This window comes from Panthera uncia, chromosome A2 (assembly GCF_023721935.1).
Source record: "Panthera uncia isolate 11264 chromosome A2, Puncia_PCG_1.0, whole genome shotgun sequence".
Lineage (NCBI taxonomy): Eukaryota > Metazoa > Chordata > Mammalia > Carnivora > Felidae > Panthera > Panthera uncia.
In genome coordinates this window covers 990046-1000573 of record NC_064816.1, presented here as the reverse complement: position 1 = coordinate 1000573, position 10528 = coordinate 990046, and the positions used below count along the sequence as shown (strand labels likewise).

The window sequence follows — 10528 nt, the reverse complement described above, 5'->3', positions numbered from 1 at the left end:
GGCGGGGCTTCGAGGCCGCGGGCGCCGCCGCACGACGGCCGCCGCGCTTTGCGGCCGCTCCGGGGCTGCCAGACCGCTGCCCGCGGGGGGTTTCCCGGAGGCGCGCGCCCCGCGGCTTGGGTGGGGGCAGGGGAGAGCGCGCGGGCGCGCGGGGAAGGAGCCGGGCAGCGTCCACCCTCCCGGGGGCGGGGCTCCCGCCGCTCGCCCGGGCCCGCCTGCCGTCGCCATGGCGACGCGTGGCCGGCCGCCCCGCCGCGCTTCTGTGACGTCACGGTCTCGCCACCTGACGTCACGGCCGGGCGGTGGCGCGGGGCGTGGCCGGCGCGGGGACGGGCCGGGAGTGACCGGGACTCGGTGGGGCGGCGCCCGGGATGCGCAGCTGAGGGCCGGTCAAGGCGGGGCGGGGGAGCGCTCCCCGGGCCGCCGCCGGGCGCGCGCCGCGGCAGCGGAAACTCGAGGGGCGGGGGCAGGTCCACCTGATCTGGCGCGGCCTGCAGGGCTTGCCCTGGGCTCCCAAGGTGGCTGCCGGCCAGGACCCCGGGCGCGGCTTTCCCGGGGGGTCCGGGCAGTGAATAATGGGCAGGGCCCTTCACGAGGTCTTGTGGGCAGCGTGGGGCAGGGCCCAGTACTCTGGAAAAAAGATGTGATCAGGTGGAAGAGTGCGGTCCTGCTGGTGGCGGCCAGATGGGATGCAGAGGAAACCGGCTGGGAAGAGTCCAGCCCGAAGGGTCAGCGGCGGGGTGCCATGAGCGGGCGGGGCGGGGTGGGGGTGGGGGGCAAGCCAAGCGCTCGCAGAGGCTGGCGTTGGTAACCCAGGACTTCAGCCACCTCCATTCCACCTCAGTCGGTACTTTCTAATTGATGAACTTCTTTCCAGCTTATCTCTTAACTCAGGCAAAAGAGCCTGCAGGGGAACCATCCCCTGATGGAAACCAAAATTTACCCCAACAAGCAAGAGGGACTGCCCTGAGCCAGCAAGACCCCACTTGTGATGGACCCCGGGACAGCGATGTGCTTGACATCACTGGCCACACGCTCATACCCACTGACTTTGTCCCACAGTTTCCTTATATAAACCTGGAAGTATTTTCGTCATTTGGGAGGGGGTCTTGAGACGCTAGTCTGCTTTCTTCCCGGCGTTGGCCTCACTGAAAGAAACTTCTCGTTTTACCACCACTCGGGTTCTCTGCCTTTGGATTTTGTTGGCAGCGAAAGGCTGGACCTGGTCTGTTTGGGATCCCCGGAGCCAGGTGCTTTTGCACCCCTGGACCCCCGCCACGTTAGGGCTTTTCCTGCCACAACTTTCTCCAGCCCCCTTGCACTGTCACCACCACCAGGGAGCCCATGCCACATTCCTGAGTTGTCCTTTCTCACCACATCCTAACCCTTTTCCATAAAGAAGTAGATTTGTTTAAAATCAGCCTCCTCCTAAATACAGTGCTCAATGGATTAGGAAAGAAAGGAAGAAAGAAAGAAAAAGAAAGAAAGAAAAGAGAAAAAGGCAGAAAGAAATCTACCTTGTCCACCAGCCAGGCCAGGGACCACATCTGCTCTGCTCACTATGTCTGTGCACCCAGCAGCAGGCACTCAGTCTGTGTGTGATCACTGCGTGTGGCAAAGGAATGACGGAATGAATGAACAGAGTTCACAGTCCTTCCAGATTCTGGAGCACTCAGGGGTTTGTTTCCTCAGACTTCCTGGCCCCATCTCTCCTCTCCTCTCATTCTTTAGGAAAATCTGCTCTCTGTGCTCAGTTCCCAGGGGGTCAGGAAGCATGGTGGCCGCTTCTCCAGAGGAATTTCAGCCTAGCCTTAACCCTGAGCTCCAGCCTCGCCCCTGTAAAAAGCTGCGTGTCTATGCAGCTGAAAGATCATGGAAAGTGAGGCCAAGTCTGGGGTTGTGCCAGTAAAAGGCTGTGTGACAATGCACCGATCACCCACCCTCTCTGCTTCTCCGCATCCTCATCTGTAAGTTAGGACTATCCATAGCCTCCTCAGGTATATTATGGGAATTCATGGAGAAAGAATTTGCCAGCACAGGACCCTCTGCCTCAAATGAACATCTCTCTAATCGCGGAGTCTCTGAAAAAGCAAACGGCCTCTGTGCTTCCTCATTTTGGACCCACTTCAAATGTGGTCCACATGTTCCTGCCTCCTTTTAGCTTTGATCATGGGGACACCATTTGGAAAGCTGGGGTGGGAAGCAGCCCCGTGGGAGCTCTCAGCACAATAAGAACATTGTAAAAAGGGTGAGCTGCTCTCTCCATTGCCCATCCCCCCATCCGGAAAAGCCAAACAAAATCCCAGCCTCCCGATAAATCCCAAACAGCTGTGGATTTCAGGGAGGGCATGGGCAGGAAGCGACCCCTTCTGTTCCTTTACCCTTACAAGAGGCAGGCCCATCTCTCTGCCTGTCCTTGGAGAGACCCCAGCACAGGAACAGGCCTGCATCCTGGGGTCCAGTGACAGCGTACAGGCACAAGCAGGTGCCGGGGGTCACTTTTGTCAAACTGAATTGGATTTTCGCTCTCTGCAGCCAGGCCTTTCCCCCTGTGGGGCAGGGATGCAGACGCGCACATTCCCGTTTTCGAGATGTGGAAACTGAGGTTTACAAAGAAGTGGCTTGCCCACTGTCCCCTGGCTTCAAACTTGCAACGCTGGTACCCTCCGCCGGTGGGTAGCACCTGCCCCCACTGTTGTCCCTCCAGTCCCCCATCCCCCCGCTTGGGGGGAGGCAGCACCCCCCACTCCCAGTCCCAGTGTTTGTGGTGGAAGAGAACGCTCAACCCAAGGTGAGGCCTGGTGCCACACGCTCACAGTTCTGTCTCTCTGTGAGCTCTGGAGGGGAAACCGAGGCCAGAAGGCACGTGAGAGGCAGCCAGTGAGGGGTAGCCAATGAGGAAACCCAGCAGTTTCTGGGAGAGAGTGCAGAAGCTCGCGCGTGTAACTACCCACCCCCAAGGTCTCCCATCCTCTGAGAACGGACCCCAGCAAGGCTGTACCATGTGACCAACCAGCCACCTCTGATTGGCCCAGAGCGAGCCAATCAGCTCCTCCTCTGGGATTGCGGGGCGGGACGTATCTCTGTCTGCTTATGTTAAATGTGCCCCAGATAGTGGTCTTCTGACCTCGTGTGGCTTCTCCGGCATCTGACTCTGGTGGTGTTGAGATGCACCATAGGTGAACAAGCGCCCCAGTGTGCCCCGGCCTCCTGGGACCTGAAACTTCTCGTGCTAAAACCCTGAAAGTCCCAGCAAACCAAGATGGCCTCGTCACCCGAGCATGGGACACGCAATGTGCTATTTGTCACCACAGATCCCAGATGAGGAGCTCCTCCACCCCACTCCCAGGGGGCCAAGGCCTGAGTGAGGTAGAGGGTTGAATAGCGTCAACCCCAAAATTCAAGTCCACCTGAAACCTCAGAATGGGACCTTATTTGAAAATACGGTCTTTCGTCTTTGCAATGGAAATTAAATTCAGATGAGGCCGTGCTGGATCAGGGTGGGCCATGACTCAATGGCTGGTGTCCTTAGAAGACACACAGGGACAGAGTGGACACCCGAGGCATGCAGCCACAAGCCAAGGCGCGCCTGGAGCCCCCGGAGCTGGGAGAGGCAGGACGGTCCCTCCCCTGCAGCCTCCAGAGGGAGAGCAGCCCTGACACAGGCTTCGGGGCTCCAGCATTTAGGAGGATAAATCGTTGTTTCAAGCCACCCAGTTTGCGGTACTTTGAAACGGCAGCCTCAGGAAACTCCCACAGACGTGGACCCAGAGTTGGCCACTGTTTTGGGTTGAGCTGTGGTCCCCAAAAAGGTATGTTGAAATTCCAACTCCCATACCTGTCCAAGATCAAGGTGTCACAGGGCTATTCCTGCTGAGGGAATCTGCCTCAGGCTCTCCCAGCATCACTGGGGGGATCACTGCAATCTTGGCGTCCCTTGGCCTGTAGAAGCATCACCCCATATTGGCCCCATCTTCACGGGGCTTCTCCCTGCTTGTGTGTCCCAATGTCCCCTTTTTGCAGACACCTGTCGTATTGGATTAGGGCCACCCTCCTCCAGTGTGGCCTCACCTTAACTTGAAAAATTACTCCTTCAATGACCCTCTTTCCAAAGAAGGTCACCTTCTGGGATCCTGGGGGCTAGGACTTCCAACGTATAGATGGAGAGGTACTCAACTGAACTCGTAGCAGAGCAAGCACACGGGCACACGGCACGGACCCACCAACTTTGGGGGTTTGGTCAAGGCCCTCCAACCCCCAAAACACGGACAACCTGAGACAGGCTCAGTGCCTTCCAAAGCGTCCCAGAGGGACGGAGCCCCGAGTGCCTGTACCTCTGACCTCCCTACTGGCTCCTGCCCTCTCGTCTCCCACATAAAGCTTTCACCCCCAGTCTTTATGTTGGGCCCAGACAGGTCACAACACAGTGAATGCAGCAGCGACGGGAGAATAGAGCTGCCCTCTCTGCAAAAATGAAAAGAATACGACTCATCCCTTTTTCTAAAAAAATGTTATTTTTTTAATCTTAGAATGTAATGAGCATATTTTTAAATAACATTAACAAATGTTAAACTTTGTCTTAAATTCTGGTTAGTCCTAGTACTTAACTGGGAGAGGCAGGAAGGACCGGTCCCTGGAACTTGCAGAGGGATCACAGCCCCACGGAGACCTTGATCTGGGATGGTCCGGCCCCCAGGATTTGAGAACGCTGAGCCCCCACACCGCCCCATCATCCCCACCAGGGCCTTTCCGCCTGCCTCGCCTGGATTGCAGGCTCTGCCTTCCAGAAGGTGGGAGGACAGACGCCTGTGGCTTAAGCCCCCAGTTCATGATCTCCTGGAGCAGCCACCCAGGCAAACTGTCCCACTCTCAACTCCACCCCCGTCCTCTGTCCTTACAGGTCACCTGGGGGCCGAGGACACGTGCACTCCTTCCTCCGGGCCTGGGCGTCCATCTCCTAGGCCGTCCCCTCCTCCTCCTCCTGTCACCAACACCATCTCCCACCCAGCCCAGGGACACGTGCAGTCAAGGCACAACCACGCAACCCGTGTCCCACGTCCATAGGCGCGTCCCCCCAGCACAGCGCACCCCATCTCTTCATGGTTTCATTTCCCTAATATCTGCGGGGCGCCTTCCTGCTGCAGCCGAAACATTTATCTTCACAACTCAGGACATAGCCCAGGAAGCGTCACAGGGCTGCGGGGATCACTGCAATCTTGGCGTCCCTTGGCCTGTAGAAGCATCACCCCATCTCGGCCCCCTCTTCGCGGGGCTTCCCGCTGCTAGTGAGTCCCAACGTCCCCTTTTTAGAAGGACGCCAGTCGTTGCTTTAGGGCCCACCCTACTCCAGCGTGACCTCACCCCAACTATACCTGCAACAACCCTATTCCCAAATAAGGTCCCCTTCTGAGGTCTGAGGGTCAGGACTTCAACGTACGGACCTGGGGGAGGACACAGCACAACCCACGCTGCTTGCCCGGGGCTTTGCTTTGTCTGGTTTCTGTCCGCAGGTCTCGTTTCCTTCCCGTGGTGGCAAAGCGTCCTGTGGAACAGGACTCCGCCCTCCCTCCTGTGTCCACGCGGGATGTCCACTCTGCCGACAGGCCGCCACGCTGAGCCCTGGGGAGGCCCCTCCAGGTGGGTTTCTGTGAGACCTTCCTGTTTTTATTCCAGACACTTCCACCATTACTTTGCCTTCATGCCAAGTGACGCTGGTTTTTCATTTTCTGCAAACTCCCTTTTTCAAATTAAAAGTCGAGCAGCTGGGGGGCTCAGTCGGTTACGCGTATCTGACTCTCGGCGATTTCGGCTCAGGTCATGATCCCAGGGTCGTGGAATCGGGCGGGGTGCTGAGTGTGGAGGCTGCTTGGGATTCCCCCCCACTGCCACACTCTCTCTCAAAATTAGAAAGTAATAATTAAAAACAAAACCAAAAAAACAGCTAAGCGTATAAAACCAAGTTGATTGAAAAGGAGGACAGGAGGGAAGCACACCGTGGAGGTGGATGGGCAGGGCTGAGGGGGTGCCTGTGCGGGGCAGGGTCCACGGGCAGGGCGCAGGGGCGACAGGCCATCGGGGCCGTGCGCCGGGTAGGGCAACAGCGCGCCAGCCACAAACGGCCCCGCAGAGGCTCTGCGATGCAGGCAGGACTACAATGTTTATTTCCAGGATCCTCCCCCGTAACAAAACCCACCTTGACGTAACAAAGGTGCCCAGCGCCGCAGGGGCACGGGCTGTGCAGGGGCGAATCCGCACGTGCGCACGCACGGTCCTCCAGGACGGGCTACCGCCTGGCGAGCCGGCCATCGGGAGGGACTCGGCCCCACGGTTAGTGCAATGCGTGCCTCTCACGGAGGCTGAATTGGGGACTTAGTTAAAGGGACCCCCGGGAGACCCAAGGCTTGGGTTTTCCACGCAGGAGCACCCAGACCCGGGCGCTTTCTCAGGGACCACGGCCACCTTTGGACACCACGTGGTGTTCAGCACGAGTAGCCAAAGCAAGCAAGCGTGTGTGGAGAACAAGGCTGGCCGTCCTGGGGCTTCTGGAGAGGCCGGCGACCCGGTGCGGCAGTGTGGGACGGAGAGGGTCCCCGTCCTACCCCGAGGCAGCCAGCTGGGAGGAGAGGGGCAGCACTCGGGGCGCCCGGGAAGCCTGGCCAGCAAGGGCGAAGAGCCCACTACTCCTTCGGACCATCTGTTCACAAGGGTGCTGCAGAGATCCCCATGGGACGTTCGGCTGCTCCGTCTCAGAAGGAGCTAGAACAATCGGAGGAGAGAAAAGTGGAGTCTTGTTCCGGTTCCTCACTAAGGCACAGGTTTGTCCTGTCTTCTTTCCTTCCGAAAAGCCGTTCTCCTGAGAAACTCCATCCCCCGCTTCCTGCAGCTCGAGCACAGGGCTGTGAGGCCACAGGCTCCGAGCAGCCGGGGGCAGGCGGTGAGCGTGCGGGCCACCCGCCCTCTGCCAGGTGCCGCTGCTTTCCTCGGCTTGTACACGGAGGGGAGAGGCCAGCGGCCCCCCATCCTCCCCCAGAAGGATTCTGCCCCCGGTTTCGGATCTCGACAGAGGTCTACTGCAAGTCCCCAGGAGGAGAGCCACCGCGGGCAGGAAGGCTGGAGCCAGGCTGGCCAATGGCCCCAGCACGGAGCGCGTGGGGCAGGCGGACGGGGAAGCCCAGCTAACGAGCCTCTGGACGACCCCGGAGGCTGGTCCACAAGAGCCCTCTGGCTGCAGGTGAACAGAGACTTAGAAGGACGAGGACATGGGCGACTCGGCCACACGCCAAGCCCGTCAGGAACGAGGTGAGAAGGCAGAGGGCGAGCGGGCGGACACGGGGCCGTCAGCTCTGCAGGAAGGGCGGGTGGGCGGCCTGCTGCTGCCTTGTCCGTGGGGAGGCCTGTGGTCGGCCCTCTGAGACCTCGACAGGAGGGGGCGTGGGCGTTTCGGTAACCAGACAGGACTCGCAGCCAGGGAGGCGTCCTCCTGCTGGGCAGCAGAGGCTGGACCTCCACGCCTGAAGGTGAGATGAACACGAGTGGGCCCCACGCTCTGGCCGGGGGCGGGGGAGGTGGGCGGCGGGGGCGGGCAGCAGGGCTGGTCGGCCCCTCTAAGGCCACTGGCTGCCAGCAGCCGGGTAGCTGGGCACGGTGGGGTACTCGGGCAGACTATTCCCCGAGAAGTTGTTGTACTGAGCCTCCCGAGACGGCGGGTTCCGCCAGGTGCCCGCATTCCATTCTGTCTGTGCCTTCTGGAAACTTCCACCGGCCCCCCGGTAGATCCTGTGCACCTGCAGGGACAGAAGGTGGGGGTGGGGGGCAGAGAAGTGCACGTGACCAAGAGAGACCTCGTGCTTAAGCCTGTGCTTTTCCTAAGCAGACTATAAAATACCAGAACGATCCTTGTGGAGACTTCAGGAAACGCATGGAAGCTGAGGCCGTCCCTCCCAGCTTCTCTCTGTGGACCGCCCCCCGGACACCCACCCTCGGGCCCCTTGTGATGCTAACAGCCATCCCTGGGCATGACCGGTGGCTTCCAGGCAGAGACCCCCAGAAAGGACTAACTCCCCATGGCCCAGCAGGCCTGTGCTAACAGGCCCCCCACTGCACCTCTGGGAATGCGGGGCAGTACGAGAAATTCTAGAAGTCCTGGAAAAGTCAGTAAGTAAAAACTGGCATTTTAACTCAACGCTCTTGATGCTTAGTGACGCTGAACACTTTCCTCGTTTCTCACTGGGATTTGCCTTTCTTCTTCCACACAACTATTACTAAATATGTTTCTTTTCTTGGAGGCAGTGGGGGGTGTGCGAGACAGAGCCCGCATGGGCCTGACACCTCCGTCCCCCAAGGCCGGCTCACGAGGCTGGCCCTCAGGGGCGTCAGGACCCGGACTCTGGGGCTCCCACCACCCTCACCGGCAGGGGGCTCATGTCCCGGAGCTGTCTGTGCAGACACGAGGTTTGCACTGAGGACCTGCTCCCCTCCTGGGGTCTGGGGTCTCCGCCCGAGCCCGGCAGAGGGGCCTGCTGACCGACACCCGGTGAGAACCTGGGCGCTGGGTCCCTTCGTACCCCCTGGAGACCACACCTCACACGTGGTCACATGCCGTTTTGGGGGCACACCTAGGAGAGGATTCTGGAAGCTTAGCCTGGTGTCCCCACCCCCACTCCACAAGCCTCTGCCCTTAGGTCATTTTGCTTCTCATCCTTTCTCTGTATCAACCTAGGCCTTGGGGAGACTGCTGAGCCCTGGGGGTCCTCCTGACATGCCCCGCCCCTGGGGCATCTCTTTGTTTTGGAAGCACAGGCTCTCCTTCTGTCCAGGCAGCCTTTCTTTCTGGCCCAAGAGCCCTTTTCAATTTGCATTTGCTTTCTACTCTGTGAGGTTTGCTGCTCGGAAGTCCCTGGTTGGAAAGTCGGCTCCTGCAGGGACCTCGTGGTGGAACCGCCTGGAGGCTCACTCGCGCGTGTTTTCTGCCGGCCCCTCCCTGCCCTCAGACTGTCCACACGGCTGAAGGCATCTGGGGTGCAAACGGTGGGGGGGGCGGGGAGTGGCAGGATCCTTCTGTCCGCCCAGCCAGGTGCACCCGGGAAAAAGCCTACGTAGGCCAGGAGCCCCACTCAGACAGCTAGAGGCGCGGGGCCAAACGCTCACGACACTCCGCGCGTGCTGGGGGCGCAGCGCTAGAGCCCGCACCGCTCCTCTTTCCCACGGGGACTCCGCGCACATCCCCGCGCCCGGGCCTGTGACCACCACCTCCGGGGGGGCTCGAGGCCGCCGGCCAGGTGCGGCCGGCTTCCCCAGCACCGCTCGGTGCGCGTTCCCGCTGCGGCCTCCGCACACCCAGGGCGGCACCGCCCGCGGGAACTTTCCGGCACAGAGACGGCGCCCCAGCCCCACACGGCCGGCAAGTATCTGAGATGCGGTGGGGGGTGCAGCGGATCCCCCCGCTCCGTGTTTAGTTTTACTTGACTTTACCTCATGTGACTTTAACCGTAAATGGCAACAAATGTCCGGTGGCGGCCAAATCGGGCAGCGTGGAGTACACCCTGGGACACGCAAGTGGGGGGACACTAGTGGGTGGGCCCCCAAAGGCAGGCGCGGTCATCATCAGCCCACACTCTGCGGTTTCCCTAAGCCTGCCTTAGCAGAGATCAGCTCGTCATGGACATTAGGTCACGTCCTGGAACAAGGAGGATACGAGCCCCCAGGGCCCGGGCGATCCGGCGACCGGAAGATGCTGGAAGTCCCGGGCCCAGAGGACTCACCTTTATGATTGCGATGGCCATCATGGCAGCTGACATGGAGAACATGATGGCCGGAAGCAGCATGACCACGGCGGCCCCGACGTTGGTCTGGAAGAACCCGACTGCCGCCAGCCAACCACTGCAAGGGGCAAGAGAGAGCAGCATGGGTGCCAGCACGTCCACCAAACAAGGGCCCAGCATCCTTCATATGTAAACAGCTCCAACAAATCAACAACAACAAAAATGAATGGCAGAGAAATGGGCAATTTGTGCAAGGGCTCACAGGGGCCAATGCACACATGAAACGATGCTCAAACCCAGCAGTGGGGAATGCAAGCTAGAACGCGGGAACGTGTGGTGTGTGTGAAGGGCCGAGAGGAGCACTGCACCAGTGGGAGCGTGTCCCTTTGCGGGAGCAGTGGGAGTGGCCTACAAAAAGCCCTAAGAGCTCATTTCCTGCACCCCGGCTCTCCTCTGAGAATTCACGCCACAGCAATGACTTATAATGAAAAGCCAGGAGTAACCCAAATGTTCACCAGCCGGAAACACAGCCACACGACAGAATGCTGAGGAGACGTTAACAAAACCAGAGCAGAAAAGAAAGCTGAAGATGAGTCAGGACAGCAAGACTCTACGAGACCCATTCTGTCCATGGCACATGTGCAAAGTGGAAAGAACACCCACGCCCGCCTCTGGGGGGAGAGACAGAAGATAACTATTGTCGAGATTTTATCATTTTACTGATTTTTTTTTTTTTTTTTTTTTTTTTTTTTTTAAAGTTTTTTTTT

The 10528-nt window shown here is 59.4% G+C and overlaps 1 protein-coding gene across 1 annotated transcript in view; it reads right to left on the bottom strand.

Moving 5' to 3' along the window:
* Window positions 1-6415: 6415 nt before the first annotated feature.
* Window positions 6416-10528, bottom strand: part of SCAMP4 (secretory carrier membrane protein 4) — an 18586-nt gene continuing 14473 nt past the window's right edge. Inside the window, exons 6-7 of the mRNA XM_049639545.1 lie at window positions 9762-9879; window positions 6416-7784 (exon numbers count right to left, since the gene is read on the bottom strand). Coding sequence (XP_049495502.1) covers window positions 7605-7784; window positions 9762-9879 — 298 coding nt within the window. The 3' untranslated portion in view covers window positions 6416-7604. The remainder of the gene's footprint in view (window positions 7785-9761; window positions 9880-10528) is intronic.